The following is a 20884-nucleotide window of genomic DNA, read 5'->3' on the forward strand; positions in this document are numbered from 1 at the left end:
GACACACAACACGTACAAACACGCTGGAGGAACTCAGCAGGTCGGGCAGCATCCATGGAAACAAGCAGTCAACATTTCGGGCTAAGACCCTTCGTCAGGACTGAAGGAGGAGGGGGCAGGGGCCCTGTAAAGAAGGTGGGGAAGGAGGGTGGAAGGTGCTAGGTGAAAAAACCAATCAGAGGAAAGATCAAGGGTTGGGGGAGGGAAAGCAGGGAGGGGATAAGCAGGAGAGGTGAAGAAGGAATGTAAGGGTAGTGGATAGTGGAAGACAGAATCATGAGAGAGGTGATAGGCAGCTGGAAGAGGAGGCAGAGTGGAAGCGGGATGGGGGAAGGGAGAGGAAGGGAATTACTGGAAGTTGGAGAATTCGATGTTCATACCAAGGGGCTGGAGACTATCCAGGTGGTATATGAGGTGTTGCTCCTCCAACCTGAGTTTGGCCTCATCATGGGCAGTAGAGGAGGCCATGTATGGACATATCCAAATGGGAATGTGAAACAGAGTTGAAGTGGGTGGTAACCGGGAGATCCTGTCTGTTGTGGCGGACGGATTGGAGGTGCTCGATGAAGCTGTCCCCCAATCTGCGTCGGGTCTCGCCGATGTAGAGGAGGCCGCACCGGATGCAATAGATGACCCCCAACAGACTCACAAGTAAAGTGTTGCCTCACCTGGAAGGACTGTTTGGGGCTCTGAATGGTGGTAAGAGAGGAGGTGTAGGAACTTACACTACACTTGCAGGGGTAAGTACCAGGTGGGAGATCTGTAAGGAGGGACGTGTGGACCAGGCAGTCAAAGGTGGAACCAGCTCCTTTAAATATGCTGCTGAGCTTTAGGTATCAGAAGATTTTTTTTAAAGCTAAACATCCGTAAATATTAATTATCACCTACCGAAGAGCTCAGTGAAGGTTGTTGTACTGGGACATGAACCTCTCTTGAAACATCAACTGTTCGCACAAAAAATCCTTTATTATTAGCTGTGATCAAACACATCGACAGTTCTGACACTTTCAAAACCCCTCACCTTTTAATTTTATAGCTGTGTTCACAAAAAAAAGCTTGACATTGACTCTAAACTTGGGTACAGTGCACTACTTTTCTATTGGATTATTTTCACAAAGCTGAGAATTAATACTGAATGAGAGGTATTTAGCACACATTATAGTAATTGATTTACATTTAACTGCTTTCACACCTCTGCCTGTAATTAATTAACCAGTTATAGTCAATAATTAACTAGTACCTGCATAAGTTCCCAATGTACAAACACAAGTTTTGATACCAAGGAACACATTTAGAAAACTGGCATCACTGTCATTCTACCAAATCCTGCGAATCCCTCCACAACAACAGTGTTGCAGCAATAACCAACGCCCTCCACAACAGCATTGCAGGTGTACCTAGTGCTCTCCATAACAACATTGTTGGCATACTCAATGCTTCAAGGACTGTAGTGTTTTAAAAGGGCAGTTCACCAGCACCACCTGCACAAAGACAGTTAATAATGGGTGTTTAATTGTTGGCTCAGCCTGCAAAGTCCACTTCCTTTGAATAAATATTTTAAAAATCAACACATGGAAGATGTGTATTGGAAAGTTGTTAAGATACTATGGATTAAGGAGTTGTCACATTATATCTGAATATAATACAACAAGAATGCCTCCTTTATTCAAAGTCACACAGGAAAGAATTGGGCTGTTGGCCAACCAAAGCTCAAAGTAGATTTATTATCGAAGTGCATATATGACAACATAAACTACCCTGACATTAATTTTCTCTACAACTGTATCAATGGAAAAGCTACACAACCAATTAACATGCAAAAGACAAAACCGAGCAAAAAAAAATCAAGAATGCAAGTTCCATGTCCATCAAGTACCTATTCATCATTGTATCCATACTAACCTCACTTACCAGTAGTTGATCCTTGGCAATTCAGATGCTCTTTTAGATCTTCCTTAAATCTAAAAGAGGTAGAGCAGTTGATGTAGTGTATATGGAATTCAGCAAAACATCTGATAAGGTACCCCATGCAAGGCTTATTGAGAAAGTACGGAGGCATGGGATCCAAGGGGACATTGCTTTGTGGATCGAGAACTGGCTTGCCTACAGAAGGCAGAGTGGTTGTAGACGGGTCATATTCTGCATGGAGGTTGGTGACCAGTGGTGTGCCTCAGAGATCTGTTCTGGGACCCTTAATCTTTGAGATTTTTATAAATGACCTGGATGACGAAGTGGAGGGATGGGTTAGTATATTTGCTGATGACAAAGAGGTTGGAGGCGTTAGTGGACAGTGGGACATTGATAGGATACAAAACTGGGCTGAGAAGTGGCAGATGGAGTTCAACCCAGATAAGTGTGAAGTGGTTCACTTTGGTAGGTCAAATATGATGACAGAATATAGTATTAATGGTAAGACTCTTGGCAGTGTGGAGGATCAGAGGGATCTTGGGGTCCAAGTGGATAGGACACTCAAAGCTGGTGCGCAGGATTGACTCTGTGGTTTAGAAGGCATATGGTGCATTGGCCTTCATCAACTGTACGATTGAGTCTAAGAGCCGAGAGGTAATGTTGCAGCTAAATAGGACCCTGGTCAGATCCCACTTGGAGTGCTGTGCTCAGTTTTGGTCGTCTCACTACAGGAAGGATGTGGAAACCATGGAAAGGGTGCAGAGAAGACTTACAAGGATGTTGCCTGGACTGGGGAGCATGCTTTACGAGATAGGTTGAGTGAACTTGGCCTTTTCTCCTTGGAGCAGCAGAGGATGAGAGGTGACCTGATCGAGGTATATAAGATGATGACAGGCATTAATTGTATGGATAGTCAGAGGCTTTTTCCCGGGGCTGAAATGGCTAACACGAGGGCAGTGTTTTAAGGTGCTTGTAAGTAGGTGCAGAGGAGATGTCAGGGGTAAGTTTAAAAAAAAATGCAGCATGGTGAGCGCATGGAATGGGCTGCCAGCGATGGTGGAGGAAGCAGATACGATAGGGTTTTTAAGAGACTCCATGATAAGTACGTGGAGCCTGGAAAAATAGAGCGCTATGGGTAGCCCTAGGTCATTTGTAAAATAAGTACTTGTTTAGCACAGCATTGTGGGCCGAAGGGCCTGTATTGTGCTGTAGGTTTTCTATGTTTTAAATGTTATGAGTACTCGCTCTTTCCACGTATGCCAGATTCCAATGTTCTCTGGGTGAAAGACTTATCCTAATCTTTTACTTAAGCAGCTTGTCTATATCCGTTTCCCTCTAGTTTTAGTTGCCTTTCTATCAGGAAAATTTACCTTTGCCTGGTCCCACTTCAACCTCCTTCACTCCAACAAAAACAGAACCCTCCAAAGACTCTCCTCCTAACATCAACATTGTGGTGAATCTCTCCAGTGCAATCATCGTAAATGTACATGTTGTTCCTTAACCTCCCTGTTCTTGCATTCCACATCCAGACAAGGCACGTATCCTTGTATGCCTTCTTTACCACCTATCTATCCATGCTACCATCTTCAGGGATCCTTGGCACTTGTACAGCTTCCTCTCTCCCTCCTTACCCTTGGGGGCCCCACCATTCACTGTGCTTGTCCTACCCTTATTACTGCACTATTTTACACTTACCAGGATGCCTCTTGTAAACTTAAAAAATGCAGGACCAAACAACCACAGCACAACAGATCCTTACTTATCTTTTTACCTGTTTATTTCTTCAAGCTCAGCCAGCGAGTGAACTTGGTCCCAACATCAGGGGGAGAAGCATTCTCATCCCTCTGGTGGTTCAATAAGTTCACTGCCTGATGTCAGAATTATTAGAAGTTATAAGGCCACCGATACAAAAGAACAGTTTGTTAAGCATTCCAGCCAAGTCAATGGACTATTGATACAAAAGAATAATCAGTTGGATAGATACTCCAGACACTTTAATTAAGAAAGGAATGTCCTGTCTAATTTCCATAAGGTACCACCTTTTGTCGAAACCAAAACAAGTGAAGAATCAGGAGACATCTTATATGGATCTGTGTGAACTTCAACCCTTATCTTGCTCCAAAGAAGCAGCTATGAGACATTATTCAAAAACACTGCAGTCACAGACATAGTCGGTACTTAACTCATTATTTACAGGAATCTGAGAATCTCCCAATTCCCTTAAACAATCACTCTGCTCCGTCCATTTTACCAACTCATCAATATCAACGTCTTCACTGTCAACAGCACCATCAATTTTCTTGAGATAACTCAGTTCCTCTGATTAATTTGATCTACAAAATACCCAGCAATAGGCAAAGAATTTGCAGGTGCCTTCATAGAACAGTATAAGACCTTCAGTGACAATATTATGCCAACTTGCACTAAGATCATTTTAACCCTTCCCTCCCACATAGCGCTCCCTTTTCTACCAGTTATGTTCCTATTTACGAGTCTCTTAAATGTCCCTTGTGTATCTGCCTCAACCACCACCCCGGTAGCCCATCGCACACACCATCCACTGTGTAAAATATTGCCTTCAACATCCCCCTATTTTCCTCCAATTACCTTAAATTTACGCCCTCAGATATTGGCTCTTTCCGCCTCAGGAAAAAGGCTTCTGGCTATCTACTCAATCTATGCCTCTTATCATCTTGTACACCTCTATCAAGTCACCTTTCATTCTCCCTAGAAAAGCTTTAGCTCGCTCAACCTATCCTCATAAGACCTACTCTCTAACCCAGGCAGCATCCTGGCAAATCTCCTCTTTCTAAAGCTTCCTCATCCTTCTTATGAGGTGAAACTGAGCAAGCACAAAACTCCAAGTGTGGTCTAACCAGAGTTTTATCGAGCTGTAACATTACCCAGATCAGTTAGCAGTTCCCATCTCTGTTATTAGGAGAATAAAAGTATTTATTTTCAAAGTGTTGTCAGGAATGGTATAGAAAGGCATCTTACAATTTGCAGATTTTGTTTTGAAATGGGATTTATATAATCAGTTTAAAATTAATAGCTACACTATGACAAATCAAATGAACCTTATGTAATTCTATTAAGACTATAAATGATTAAACTTTGAAGCAAAAGACACAAATGAACTAGCACACTTTACAATATTGTACTCTTTGCTCTTGCATGTCAGTATTTAAACCCAGTGGGAAATGCCAAATAAAATGCTAGTTTCCTAGCAGTCTAAATTAACCATGACCGTAATAACTCTGTATATCCAAATTTTACTGACCTACATAGTTTTAGTTTCTCAATGTTACCTTGTATTCACATGTGATTCAGGAGTGGAGTCAGTCTCTCCAAATTACATGTAGCCTGTTCTTCAGTAAAAGAGCTGTGAATAAGACTGATAAGCTGGCTGTTAACAGATATAAACCCAGATTGTATTTGCCTGAACGTACAAGAAACAAAAAGGCTTTGCGTCTCTCAGCTGTTCTCCAGTCATCAAAAGTGTAAATTGAAATAGAATGTACAATTGAGCAAGATATTAAGTCAGATCTGTGCATAGACCATAAGACAACCTGCAGAATTAATTGAGAAACCATTCAACACACCTACCTCAATCTCAACCTGTTTTCATATTTGAATTCTTGATAAATTCTCTTTTTTTTTTAAACTTCCATTTCCCTTGATTATTTGAGGTAACAGTTCTGTTTCTTTCTTCTATTTCTGAATTTGTTCTTTTCACTTGTTTATATGCCTGTCTTCTTGTGCGAAATACTGATCTAAAATCAAATTTAGTTCTTATCAATGATTCATTTTCATAAGCTCTTTTCAAGAAGTCTTTTTGAACTGCTCCTCACCTCTGTTCTTCCTTCACTGATTATGGGCAAATCTGTCTGCAATACAAGCTAATATTCTTCTGTAGCATTACAAAGTTTCAACAGACCAACCAAAATTTATACTCTACTGACTCTGAACTGTCCACTTTGGCCCAGATATTTCATGGAGCTCAAACAAATATGATGAACAATCCCTCAACATTCGATTCAGGGGTCCAACAAGAAAGGAGTTTGATTAATCTCAACTCTTGAGGATACCATATTATGTGCACAAAATTTCAGTTCTTCATTGTTCCCACTCTTCTTCAAAATCAAAGCTGCCTTACTTCAGAACTTGTGCTTTCTGGATTAAACACACTTTATAAAAATATACCTTGAGTTATCTGTAAGGCTAGCCTCAGAAATATGATAATCACACTTTGCTGCAGACTCTTGTTACATCAAAATAGCTTAACCTGGCTGTTTTTCAGCTTGTTTTTTTGGAATCCATCTGATTATCAAAGTTCACTGATTCTCCAACAAATATCCTTTATACAAAAGGCTAAAATAATCTCAAAAAAGTAATGTTTCTTGATATAATGTCTCAGGTTATAAATTCTTGTACACATTTCAGACTGGTTTATTTAGTGGCTATACCTGATTTTTTTTTAAAAAAGGCCATAAAATTAATTCTCTGGATTTGGCGATCAATGGAGATGTCAGTTCTTAGATCAGAGGCACCCCATGATGCACTGAACTATGAACAACTGGGTCTAATACAAAGCAGGTAGGGCAATATAGCTGAGATTATAAAAACAGTCAGGCTGGCAGGAAGTTGCCTTTTATTTCCAGCTTAATAAACAAAAGACTTCAAACTGTCAATGTATGGTGGGATTTGAATTCACATTTTCAGGTTTATTAACCTAGGCCTTAACCCACTTAGGAATCACTCTGCAGTAACAAATTCACTTAGATAATGAGGTCAGAAGACACTAAAGCTTTAACGTGTACCTTCTCCTTTGATGCACTAGTGTTCAATTACACCATGCACTACATACGAAGCTAATCAGATCCATTTGCAGCAGTATTCCAGCTTTTGGAGTAAGCAGCAAATTGCCAGCAAACATACCGTAGGCTGCTCCGGAAAAGAAAAAATTGTAGGTACAGCATCTGCCTTCAAGTATCGTGTTCCCCACCTCCATTCAAAGTTTTCAGTAGTAAAATGTTCACTGCAGATGTACTGGTACTGCGATGGAACCCATTTCTCCCTTCTCATATTTGAAAGCCACTGCGCGAGTCTTTCTTTGTCATTCGATGGAAACCTCAATCAAAACAAAAATGTTGCTTCTGTGAGAGTCAAAAAAAAATAGGACTCTTCCTGCCAGTGTAAGCAATAGTTTATTCAAATCTTTTATCGTTAAAGAAACATTTTCATTCGCTCTTCTGCACTCACTCTTAAGACTTCATTTATACATTTACTGTAAGGATTTCTCTATGATTCAATCCCACTCTAATGTTCAAAAAGTTCAAAGTAAATTTTTTTATCAAAGTACGTATGTCACCCTACACAACCCTGAGATTCATCTTCTTGTGGACAAACTCAATAAATCCATAATAGGATGATAACCATAATAGAATCAAAGAAAGACCACACCAACTGGTCATTCAAAGAATGCAAAATACAACAAAGTGAAAATACAAAAACAAAGAAATAATAATAAATATGCAATATCAGGAACATGAGATGAAATTATAATTTAATCAGATGTTATTATTTTATTAGAACATTGGCATGCAAGTGAAAGATCTCCAATCAAGCATCAACTATGCAAATTATAAGCAACAGGACTGCAGACAAAAAAAAATGAAATCTAATGCAGCAAATGTCATAAGTGTGAGTCCAAATGAAAAATAAATTTTTACTGGGATTATGAAAGTGGTGGGACATACTAACAATACATTAAAGGTTATAGAAACCTTTATTGCATTAAAAGTTATAAGAATGCAGAAACAAGTTATGCAAATAATCAATTATTAGTTTGGCTCCATCTGTTGAATCTTATCCAATTATGGGCACTGCTTAAAAATGCAAAGATTTAGAGAAGGATTCGAAAGTGTCCAGTCCCTAAGAGCTGACTTAATGACTATCTCCCGGTAGCACTCACTTTTACAGTGATTAAATTCTTTGAGGCTGGTCATGACTAGACTGAACTCTTGTCTCAGCAAGGACCTGGACCCATTGCAATTTGCCTATCGCCACAATAGGTCAATGGCAGATGTAATCTCAATGGCTCTTCACATGGCTTTAGACCACCTGGACAACACAAACACCTATGTCAGGATGCTGTTCATCTACTATAGCTTGGCATTTAATTCATCACTTCCACAATCCTGATTGAGAAGTTGCAGAACCTAGGCCTCTGTACCTCCCTCTGCAACTGGAGAGTGCAATGTCTCAGGTTTGTGGTTACTGCCACACAGTTGACAGTCTAGCACTGGCACTGGTCTTGAAGTAACTTTACTAAGAGAACTTGGGAGAAAAAAAGGACAGAAGTGATTTGAGCAACTACAGTAAACATCATGAAATGTACCCTGGTCTAAATACTTAAGAGATTCACTACACATTTTCTTCATATTTCACCAGAAACTGGTTAGGAATTTAATCTTTTGTACTGATACTAGCGGAATATCAGCAATGCGTCACACCCCTAACTTTCTCAAGTATACATATACATAGCATTTAATATCATCATGGCCACAATCCTCATTGAGAAGTTGCAGAACCTGGGCCTCTGTACCCTCTCTGCAACTGGATCCTCGACTTTCTAACCGGAAGACTACAACCTGTGCGGATTGGTACCTTCACACTGACGATCAACACTGGCACACTTCAGGGGTGTGTGCTTAGTCAAATGCTCTACTCTCTATATACACATGACTCTGTGGCTAGGCATAGCTGCCATCTATAAATTTGCTGACAATACAACCATTGTCAGTAGAACCTCAGATGGAAATGAGAGCGCGTACAGGAGCAAGATATACCAACTAGTGGAGTGGTGTCACAGCAACAACCTGGCACTCAACGTCAGTAAGGCAAAAGAGCTGATTGTGGACTTCGGGAAGGGTAAGACGAATGCATACCAATCCTCAGAGGGATCAGAAGTAGAGAGAGTGAGCAGTTTCAAGTTCCTGGGTGTCAAGATCTCTGAGGATCTAACCTGGTCCCAACATATCGATGCAGTTATGCAGAAGGCAAGACAGTGGCAGTACTTCATTTGGAGTCTGAAGAGATTTGGTATGTCAACATATACACTCAAATTTCTATAGATGTATTGTGGAGAGCGTTCTGACAGGCAGCATCATTATCTGGTATGGGGAGAGGGGAGAGAGACTACTGCACAGGACCGAAAGAAGCTGCAGAGGGTTGTAAATTTAGTCGGCTCCATCTTGAGTACTAGCCTACAAAGTACCCAGGATATCTTCAAGGAGCGGTGTCTCAGAAAGTCAGCATCCATTATTAAGGACCGCCAGCACCCAGGACATGCCCTTCTCTTTTCTCACTGTTACCATCAGTTAGGAGGTACAGAAGCCTGAAGGCACACACTCAGCGATTCAGGAACAGCTTCTTCCCCTCTGCCATCTGATTCCTAAATGGACATTGACATTGGACATTGAACCCTCACTTTTTTAATATATATTATTTCTACTTTTTGCACAATTTTAATCTATTCAATACGTATACTGTAATTGATTTATTATTTTATTGTTTATTTTCTTCCACATTATGTATTGCATTGAACTGCTGCTAAGTTAACAAATTTAATGACACATGCCAGTGATAATAAACCTGTTTCTGATTTACAATGATGATTTCATGAATTGAAGAATCTCCTTTCATCAATCTCCTTGTCACCTAGAAAGTTCTTTCTCCCCCTGCCTAGTTTCTTTATCTTATCTATTTCTGTGATAACTCACTTGCCCTCATCATTTCCCTCTCTCCAACCAACTACTTATCAACATAGATTTTCGATCTCTCATCACAACCAGGGTAGTCTTTGGCCCTTCACTTCTTCAGTGAGCAAAAGCCCAGGCTGTCCCCATTCACCACCATCTCTGTCCAGATGAACACACTTCCACATCAAACAACTTAATTTAATGACTTGCTTCAAATATGAAAGCAAGCTAGGAAACAATATCAAAGTGGACAGTAAAATAGTTGTTTAAAAAAAGAGTGGATATAGGACCACTAAAAAATGAAGCCAGAGAATAATAATGGGGCCAAGGAGATGGCAGATGAACTAAATGAGTATTTTACATTATTCTTCATGGAGGAAGACACTAGCAGTTGCCAGATGTTGAAGAGTGTGAAGAAAGTAAGTGAATGCAGTTACTATCACAAGGGAGAAGGTGCTCAAAAGGCTCAAAGACCTAAAGGTACACAAGTCACCTGCACCAGATGAACTGCACCCTAGGGTTCTGAAAGAGGTAGAGATTGTGGAGGCATTAGGAACAATGTTTTAAAAAATTATTGGACTCTGACATGGTGCCAGAGGACTGAGAAACTGCAAACATCTCTCCACTCTTTAAGAAAGGGGGAAAGCAGCAAACAGGAAATTATAGACCAGTTAGCCTCACCACAATGGTTGAGAAGATGACAGTCAATTGTTAAGGATGAGGTTAAGCAGTACTTTGTGACACAGAACAAGATAAGACAAAGTCAACATGGTTTCCTCAAGGGAAAATCCTGCAGATGAACCTATTGGAATTCTTTGAGGAGATTACAAGCTACATAGGTACGTTGGATGCAGTGGATGTTGCATATTTGGACTTTCAGAAGGCCTTTGACAAGGCTGCTTACCAAGTTGAGAGCCCATGGTATTGCATGAGAGTTACTAGCATGGGTCAAGCATTAGCTGATTGGTAGGAGGCAGCGAGTGAGAATAAAAGGATCCTTTTCTGGTTGGCTGCCAGTGACCAGCGGTGTTCCAGAGGGGTTGGTGTTGGAACCAATTCTTTTTATGCTGTATATCAATGATTGATGGAGGGGCAGAAGTGTTCAGGAAACAGGTAGGCTACAGAAGGACTTGGATTAGGAGAATGGGCAAGAGACTGGCAAATGAAATACAATGTTGGGAAATGCATGGTCATGCACTTTGGTAGTAGAAATAAATGTGCAGACTATTTTCTAAATGGGGAGAAAATCCAAAAATCTGAGATGCAGTGGGACTTGGGAGCCCTTGTACAGAACAACCTAAAGGTCAACTTGCAGACCGAGTCAGTGGTGAGGAAGGCAAATGCAATGGTAACACTCATTTCAAGAGCTCTAGAATACAAGAGCAGGGAGATGATGCTGAGACTTTAGAAGGCACAGGTGAGGCCTCACCTTGAGTACCGCAAACAGTTTCGGGCTCTTCGTCTAAGAGGAGATGTGCTGGCATTGCAGAGGGTCCAGAACCGTTGGTATTTAAAAATCTGTATTATTGCCCAGAACCACAGCAAATGAGTGACCTCAGTACAGAAAATTAAGCTTTGAACTAACTGACATTAAGATGACTATATTCATCTGGTTTCATGATGCTAATAAAATGAAGGGAGGAGATTGCTGGTGGCCCTAATGGAGAGTTTTGCATCTTCATTAGCCACCAGTGGTGTACCAGAAGATCAGTCAATAGTGAATATTGTTCCTTTGTTTGAAAAGGGATGAGCCTGCAAACTACGTCAGTTATTGGAAAAGATACCAAGGTACAAGATTTGTGTTGATTTGGAAAGGCAGGGAGTGATTAGAAGTCAGCATGGATGACACACACAAAGTACTGGTGGAACACAACAGGCCAAGCAGCATCTATAAGGAGAAGCACTGTCAATGTTTCGGGCCGAGACCCTTCATCAGGACTAACTGAAAGGAAAGATACTAAGAGATTTGAAAGTAGTGGGGGGGGGGGGGGGGGGGGAGGGGAAAATGCGAAATGATAGGAGAAGATCGGAGGGGGTGGGATGAAGCTAAGAACTGGAAAGGTGATTGGCGAAAGTGATACAGCGCTGGAGAAGGGAAAGGATCGTGGGATGGGAGGCCTCGGGAGAAAGAAAGGGGGAGGGGGAAGCACCAGAGGGAGATGGAGAACAGGCAGAGTGATGGGCAGAGAGAGAGAAAAAAACAAACTAAATATTGTCAGGGATGGGGTAAGAAGGGGAGGAGGGGCACTAACGGAAGTTAGAGAAGTCAATGTTCATGCAGCAAGTTGGAGGCTACCCAGCCGGTATACAAGGTGTTGTTCCTCCAACCTGAGTGTGGCTTCATCTTGACAGTAGAGGCCATGGATAGACATATCAGAATGGGAATAGGACGTGGAATTAAAATGTGTGGCCACTGGGATCCTGCTTTCTATGGCGGACTGAGCAAAAGTGTTCAGCAAAATGGTCTCCCAGTCTGCCTCGGGTCTCACCAATATACGAAAGGCCACACCGGGAGCAACGGACGCAAAATACCACACCAACTGACTCACAGGTGAAGTGTCGTCTCACCTGGAAGGACTGTCTGGGGCCCTGATTGGTGGTGAGGGAGGAAGCGCAAGGACAGGTGTAGCACTTGTTCCACTTAAAAGGATAAGTGCCAGGAGGGAGATCGGTGGAAAGTGGGACAAGTGGACAAGGGAGTCATGAAGGGAGCGATCCCTGTGGAAAGCTGGGGGGGGGGGGGGCAGGAAAAGATGTACTTGGTAGTGGGATCCCGTTGGAAGTCAGCATGGTTTTGGGCATGGGAGATCACGTCTCACAAATCCAAATGACGAGGGAAGTTTGATGAGGGCAGAACAGTAGAGCTGGTTTACATGGACTTTAGTAGGGTTGGTCCACAAAGTTAAGGTCCAAAGGAAACAGAGCACGCTGGTAAACTGGATCAAAAATTAGCCTGGTGATAGGAGGAAAAGGGTAGTAATGCAAGATCATATCTTTTGCCTGGAAATCTGTAATAAGTAGAGGACTGCAGGGATTACTGCTGGGACTCCTGTTGTTCTAATATATACAGTCACATTCAAGCCAATAGTACTGTAGGCAGTATGATTATTAACCTTTGCACACAACACACGCAGCTGGTGGACTCAGACAGTGAAGAGGGCTGACTAAACATTGGAAGGAACATAAATCAGCTGCAGAGCTTTGTGGAGAAATGCAAGATAATGCATCTTGGAAGATCAAATTCTATTAGAACGTACAGAGTGAACGGGCAGGGACCTTAGGTGCAATGATGGATGGAGAGTTCTTGGGCTGCAAGTCCACAGCTTCTTAGAAACATAGAAAACCTACAGCACAATACAGACACTTCAGCCCACAAAGTTGTGCCGAACATGTCCTGACCTTAGAAATTACTAGGCTTACCCATAGTCCTCTATTTTTCTAAGCTCCATGTACCTATCCAAAAGTCTCTTAAAAGACCCTATCTTATCTGCCTCCACCACCGTTGCCAGCAGCCCATTCCTCACACTCACCACCCCCCGAGTTAAAAAAAAACTTAGCCTTGACATCTCCCTTGTACCTACACCCCAGCACCTTAAACCTGTGTCCTCTTGTGGCAACCATTTCAGCCCTGGGAAAAAGCCTCTGACTATCCATGCGATCAATGTCTCTCATCATCTTATACACCTCGATCAGGTCACCTCTCATCCTCTGCCGCTCCAAGGAGAAAAGGCTGAGGTCACTCAACCTATTGTCATAAGGCATGCTTCCAATCCAGGCAACATCCCTGTAAATCTCCTTTGTACCCTTTCTATAGCTTCTACATCCTTCGTGTAGTGACGTGACCAGAACTGAGCACAGTACTCCAATGGGGTCTGACCAGGGTCCTATACAGCTGCAACATTACCTCTGGACTCTTAAATTCAGTTCCACAATTGAAGGCCTTCTTAACCACAGTCAACCTGCGCAGCTGCTTTGAGCATCCTATGGACTTGGACCCCAAGATTCCTCTGATCCTCCACACTGCCAAGAGTCTTACCATTCATGCTATATTCTGCCATCATAAATGAAACTCTTCACACTTATATGGGTTGAACTTCATCTGCCACTTCTCAGCCCAGTTTTGCATCCTATCAATGTCCCGTTGTAACCTCTGACAGCCCTCCACACTATCCACAACACCTCCAACCTTTGTCATCAGCAAACTTACTAACCCATCCCTCCACTTCCTCATCCAGGTGATTTACAAAAATCTCAAAGAGTACGGGTCTCAGTACAGATCCCTGAGGCACTCCACTGGTGACTGAACCTCCATGCAGAATATGACCCATCTGCAACCATGACCTACTGTGGGCAAGCCAGTTCTCAATCCACGAAGCAATGTCCCCTTGGATCCCATGCCTCCTTACATTCTCAATAAGCCTTGCATGGGGTACTTGATCAAATGCCTTTCTGAAATCCATATATGCTACATCTACTGCTCCACCTTCATCAATGTGTTTAGTTGCATCCTCAAAAAATTCAATCAGGCTCAGAAGGCACGACCTGCCCTTGACAAAGCTATGCTGACTATTATACCTCTCCAAATGTTCATAAATCCTACCTCTCAGGATCTTCACCAGCAACTTAGCAACCACTAAGGTAAGACTCTCTGGTCTATAGTTTCCTGGGCTATCTCCACTCTCTTTCTTGAATAAAGGACAACATCCACAACCTTCCAATCCTCTGGAACTTCTCCTGTCCCCATTGATGATGCAAAGATCATCATCAGAGCCTCAGTAGCCTGGGGTACTGCAACTTATCTGGTCCCAGCAACTTATCCAACTTGATGCTTTCCAAAAGCTCTAGCACATCCTCTTTCTTAATATCTACATGCTCAAGCTTTTCAGTCTGCTGCAAGTCAACACTACAATCACCAAGTTCCTTTTCCGTAGTGAATACTGAAGTATTCATTAAGTACCTCTGCTATTTCCTCCGGTTCCATTATCACTTTCTCACTGTCATACTTGATAGGTCCTATTCTTTCATGTCTTATCCTCTTGCTCTTCACATACTTGTAGAATGCCTTGGGGTTTTCCTTAATCCTGCCCGCCAAGACCTTCTCATGGCCCCTTCTGGCTCTCCTAATTTCCTTAAGCTCCTTCCTGTTAGCCTCATAACCTTCTAGAACTCAAACATTACCAAGCTCTCTGAACCTTTTGTAATCTTTTCTTCTTGACTAGATTTATTACAGCCTTTGTACACCACGATTCCTGGACCCTACCATAACTTCTCTGTCTCACTGGAACTGATCTATACAAAACTCCACACAAACATCCCCTGAATATTTGCCACATTTCTTCCGTACTTTTCCCCGAGAACATCTGTTTCAAATTTAAGCCTCCAATTTCCTGCCTGATAGCCTCATAATTCCCCTTACTCCAATTAAACGTTTTTCTAACTTGTCTGTTGCCAACTCTCTCCAATGCTATTGTAAAGGAGACAGAATTATGATCACTATCTCCAAAATGCTCTCCCACTGAGAGATCTGACACCTGACCAGGTTCATTTCCCAATACCAAATCAAGTACAGCCTCTCTTCTTGTAGGCTTATCTACATATTGTGTCAAGAAGCCTTCGTGAACACTAACAAACTCCACCCCATCTAAACCCCTCGCTCTGGGGAGATGCCAATCGATATTTGGGAAATTAAAATCTCCTATCACAACAACTCTGTTATTATTACACCCTTCCAGGATCTGTTTCCCTATCTGCTCCTCGATATCCCTGTTACTATTGGGCGGCCTATATTAAAAAAAAAACACCCAGTTAAATGAATGACCCCTTCCTCCACCCAGAGACTCCGTAGACAATCCCTCCATGGCGTCCACCTTTTCTGCAGCCGTGACACTATCTCTGATCAACTGTGCCACGCCCCCAACTCTTTTGCCTGCCTCCCTGTCCTTTCTGAAACATCTAAAACCTGGCACTTGAAGTAACCACTCCTGTCCCTGAGCCATCCAAGTATCTGGAATGGCCACTACATCATAGCTCCAAGTACTGATCCACACTCTAAGCTCATCCGCTTTGTTCACAACACTCCTTGTGTTAAAATAGATACACTCAAACCTTCGGTCTGAGTGCGTCCCTTCTCTGGCACCTGCCCATCCTCCCTCTCGCACTGTCTACAAGCTTTCTCTATTTATATAACCATATAACAATCACAGCACGGAAACAGGCCATCTCGGCCCTCCTAGTCCGTGCCGAACTCTTAATCTCACCTAGTCCCGCACTCAGCCCATAACCCTCCACTCCTTTCCTGTCCATATACCTATCCAATTTTACCTTAAATGACACAACTGAACTGGCCTCTACTACTTCTACAGGAAGCTCATTCCACACAGCTATCACTCTCTGAATAAAGAAATACCCCCTCGTGTTTCCCTTAAACTTCTGCCCCCTAACTCTCAAATCATGTCCTCTCGTTTGAATCTCCCCTACTCTCAATGGAAACAGCCTATTCACGTTGTGAGCCAACTTCCTCTTCCCCAGTCTCTTCAGTTCGGTTCCCACTCCCAACAATTCTAGTTTAAACTCTCCCCAGCAGCCATAGCAAACCTCCCAGTCAGGATATTGTCTACCCTGGGATTCAAGTGCAACCTGTCCTTTTTGTACAGGTCACACCTGCCCTGAAAGAGGTCCCAATGATTCAGACATCTGAATCCCTGCCCCAATCCCTCAGCCACATTTATCCTCCATCTCATTCTATTCCTATTCTCACTGTCACATGGCACTGGCAGTAATCCCGAGATTACTACCTTTGCGGTTCTGCTTCTCAACTTCCTTCCTAACTCCCTGTAGTATTTTTTCAGGACCTCTTCCCTTTTCCTACATGTGTCATTGGTACTAATATGTACCACAACCTCTGGGTGATCTCCCTCCCACTGATCTCCCTCTTGGACGCGATCTGAAACATCCCGGACACTGGCACCTGGGAGGCAAACTACCATCCGAGTTTCTTTCCTACATCCACAGAATTGCCTGTCTGACCCCCTAACTACAGTCGCCTATCACTACTGCCTTTCTCTTCCTTTCCCTACCCTCCTGAGCCACAGGGCTGGTGGCTCCCCCCCCACCAAACAGTACTCATTCTTGAAAATGGTAATATCAAAGGATAAAACAGTGTAAAAGGCATTCAGAACACTTGCTTTCAGATGCCAAGGCAATAAAGAAAAAATCTGGGATGTCATGCTGCACCGCACAAAATGTGTGTATTACAGATAAAGTATCAAGTACACTACAGGAAGGCTGTGTAATCAAGAGAGAGAAAAATGAAAGAGATTCACCAACATATTAATAAACAATTTGCTGGAGAAACTCAGCAGGCTGAGCAGCATCTGTGGGGTGGAGAGTAATTTTTGCCTGGAATTAAGGGCAGTAGTTTAAGGAGAGATACTCACTGAACTGAGGAGACTTTGCAGGTTTTTAAAAAATTGAGGGGTATTGTTAGGATAGACAATCAGACTCATCCTCCCTGGGTAGGGTAAGATGGAAGAAACGTAGAAGAGAACTGAGTGGTAATGTTTTGCACACAGAGGGCAATAGTAATGGCTGATATAATTTCTAAGTTTCAGAAGCTTGGAGAAACATGGGCCTTGTGTAGGCAAATGTGATTAGCCTGGATGCAGTGGGTCTAAAGGTCTGTCAGCACTGCACAAAAAAAGTTGTCAAAAGATCCCAGCAAGTCAGACAGCATCCATGGAGGCAAAGATATGATCAGCATTTCAGTTCAAGATTGGAAGCATTATGGCTACACACCAACCAATGTGTACTCAGCAAGATCACAGGGCAAAGAAGTTGATATTGGTGGAGGAACATAACAACAATCCAGTATCCATTTGGAATTCCTGATGATCCAGCATCTGACTCTTTGGTCAGCCTGGAAAATAGGGCAGACCTCCACAAAACAAACAAGGTATTGGTCAGCATGCCCTGACAAGCTGACCAAGAGGTTTGCTTCCGTGCAGCAAACTATCATGCCCGAGGCCAGACCCGTTGTGGTCGAGACCAAGACTGGTATCCTGAGCAAGTAGGGGCAGGGACATTGGCGCATTTTGTGGCCAGACAGGGGTTCAGGGTCCTTTAGTATTTTAAACTCCTTTTAAACTTACCGGATCCTCTGAAACATTTATAACACAACTGTGCAACATATAAGAATGAAGTAGAAAGCAGCAGAATAAGGTTGCGAGGTATAACATGGTATGGCGAAGCAGATGGGCTGATTCTGCGCCTAGGTTCTGGAATCTAATTGGCCAGTACACTAGCCGCAGGATGTCGGAGTAGGGCTGAGCGTTCTCCTGTTGTCAGCCAGCTTTGCCCTCCGCCCAACACCGGCCCGGGCCCAGCCGCCAACACAACTCACTTATAGAAGCTGATCTTCCTGTTGTCGGCCGCCAGCTGCCCCGCGTTCCGCGAGCACTCGGTCACCGCGCAGTTCTTGGGCATCACGGCCAACGCCTGTTCAAACTCAAATTCAAATTTAAATTTAAACCAACGGTCGATCTCCGGCAACGCAATCTCGCCCTCTGCGCCTCAACCACCCCCTCACACGTGATCCGGAACACACCGCGCGTCGCCGCCTACTGAGGCCCTTATCAAATATGGCGACACCCAACGTGCCGTATGGCAAGTGTAGAGACCAATTCGCCATATTTACTCCTGGCGCTCATTGCCACTGTTGGCCAGCTTCAACATATCGTTAATTCACCATTTCATGGCTTTGTGTTTTCAATGAACTATATCAAATATGTTCAGTTGTACCTGTGTGTACATGTGCATACTATAGAGCTGTCATTTGATATATTTAAGGCAGAGGTTGATAGATTTTGACTGGTGAAGGTGTTAAGGGTAATGGGGAGAAGGCAAGAGAATGGGGTTGTTAAAAAATTACTCATGATTGACCAGCAAGGCAGACTTGATAGGCAGGGCTTAAATGATATCACCTCTTATAAAGTAAAATCAGGTGACAGGGATTCACTTTCAAAGTATGTATATATTACACAGCCTTGAGATTCATCTTTTAAAAGGCTGTCACAAAACAAAGAAATCCAAATGAACCTATTTTAAAAAAGACTCAAACACCCAGTGTGCAGAGGGAGTTAAGAAATAACTCATGCAAACAATAAATACAAGCAAACAGTGTTCTGAACTGAAGTCCACAGAGAGTCCATCCACAGTTCGTTCAGCGCAGAGCCAAGTAATTGTCACAGAGCAACAATCTGAACCGGCCCGTACCTCACCCTGGCCTTTTCAAATGGCCCGTCACCTAAAATGACATCCAAACATTGGGTTTGGTCGCTTTGATATGCTCTGAGGTCTGGACCCCACCGCTTTGATTTGGCCCTGGACCTGACCTTTCTAATTTGAGCTGGACTCCACTGCCTCTACTCGGCCTCAACCCGACCATTCCAATTCGGCCCAGCGGTTAAATCTTTATCCAAGCATCGGGCCAGTCGCTTTGATATCTGTGAGCCTGAAGATGGTTAAGTCCCCTGGTCCTGACGGAATGCATCCCAGGGTACTGAAAGAAATGGCAGAAGTTATAGTAGAGGCTTTGGTGATCATTTACCTGATCTGGACTCTGATCAGGTCCCAGCAGATTAGAAGACAGGGAATGTCAGGTCCCTGTTCAAAATAGGATGTAGGCAAAAAGCACGTAATGATAGGTCAGTTAGTTTAACATCTGTAGTTGGGAAAATGCTTGAAGCTATCATTAAAAAAGAAATAGCGAGGCATCTGGAAAGAAGTGGATCCACCAGGAAGACGCAACGTGGATTCAGCAAAGGCAGGTCCTGTTTGGCAAACTTACTGGAGTTCTTTGACCATATAATGTGTGCAGTAGATAGAGGCAAACAGATGGAAGTTATTCACTTGGATTTCCAAAAGGTATTCAATAAGGTGCCGCATAAAAGACTTATCCATAAGATAAAGATGCATAGAGTTGGGGATGATGTATTAGCATGAATAGGGGATTAGTTAACTAATAGAAAGCAGAGGGTTGGGATACATGGATGTTACTCTGGTTGGCAATCAGTGGTGATTGGTGTGCCACAGGGGTTGGTGCTGGGCCCATAACTGTTCATGATATACATTAACGATCTGGAAAAGGGGAATGAGTATAGTATATCTAAGTTTACTGATGATACCAATTGAGTGGAAAAGCAAATTGTGCAGAAGATAGTGAGAGTCTGCAGAGAGGTATAGATCGGTTGAGTAAGTGGCAAAGGTCTGGCAGATGGAGTACAATGTTGGTAAATGCAGGGTCATCCGCTTTGGAAGGAAAAATGGAAGGACAGATTATTGTTTAAATGGTGAAAAATTGCAGCATGCTGCTGTGCAGAGGGACTTGGGAGTGTTTGTGCATGAATCACAAAAGGTTGGTTTGCAGATGCAGCAAGTGATCAAGAAGGCAAATGGAATGTTGGCCTTCATTGCTAGAGGAATTGAACTTAAGAGCAGGGAGGCTGTTCTGCAACTGTACAGGGTACTGGTGGGGCCGCACCTGGAGTACTGTGTGCAGTTCTGGTCTCCTGACTTGAGGAAGGATATACTGGCTTTGGAGGCGGTGCAGAGGAGGTTCACCAGGTTGATTCCAGTGATGAGGGGATTAGACTATGAGGAGAAATTGAGTGTCCTGGGACTGTACTCACTGGAATTCAGAAGAATGAGAGATCTTACAGAAACACAAAGTTATGAAAGGGATAGATAAGATAAGAGGGAGGAAAATTTTTCCATTGTTAAGTACGACTAGTGTTACAAATGAGGAGCAACTCTGATGGGCAGAAGGGTGCAAAATCACCCCCCCCCTTTTTTGAGAATAGCAAAATCACTACTATTTTGGGTCTGATACCCAGGAACTGAGAGGGAGACAACGCAGAGATACACAAAAGTGGAATGTCTCCTCCTAACAAAAGCGGAATGGAACCTCTGATTACTGCTATTGTCTCTTGGAGAAGGATTGTGTATTGAGAACTGTACTATTCATTGAAACCTCTCAGGGGGCAACCAGAATGGGCAGGTTTGATGGGTTGCATCATCCCAACCTGATTGACACCTGAGACCCCGTGAGTGGGGATAAAAGTAAGGTCTGGGAAACACCCCTCAGACGCACCAGGAGAAACGCTATGAGACCGGTGGGGGCCTGTGTGTGTGTCCACCCTTGCCTGGGTGACGAGTCC

At 43.1% G+C, this 20884-nt stretch overlaps 1 protein-coding gene across 9 annotated transcripts in view; it reads right to left on the reverse strand.

The window, feature by feature from the left end:
• Window positions 1–18260, reverse strand: part of LOC132381536 (THAP domain-containing protein 5-like) — a 38530-nt gene extending 20270 nt beyond the window's left edge. For 6 of the 9 annotated variants that reach the window (XR_009508068.1, XR_009508069.1, XM_059951027.1 and 3 more), the window contains exons 1-2: window positions 18070–18260; window positions 6847–7039 (exon numbers count right to left, since the gene is read on the reverse strand). Coding sequence is in view for 7 of the 9 variants with exons in the window: in XM_059951027.1 (XP_059807010.1) it covers window positions 6847–7039; window positions 18070–18152 (276 nt within the window). In the remaining 2 variants the exon portion in view is untranslated. Of the gene's footprint in view, window positions 1–888; window positions 1897–6846; window positions 7040–17818; window positions 18044–18069 lie in introns of those variants that run through there. The other 3 variants (XM_059951031.1, XM_059951030.1, XM_059951032.1) reach the window with 2 other exon arrangements.
• Window positions 18261–20884: the final 2624 nt, after the last annotated feature.

This window comes from Hypanus sabinus, chromosome 26, assembly GCF_030144855.1.
Source record: "Hypanus sabinus isolate sHypSab1 chromosome 26, sHypSab1.hap1, whole genome shotgun sequence".
Taxonomy (NCBI): domain Eukaryota; kingdom Metazoa; phylum Chordata; class Chondrichthyes; order Myliobatiformes; family Dasyatidae; genus Hypanus; species Hypanus sabinus.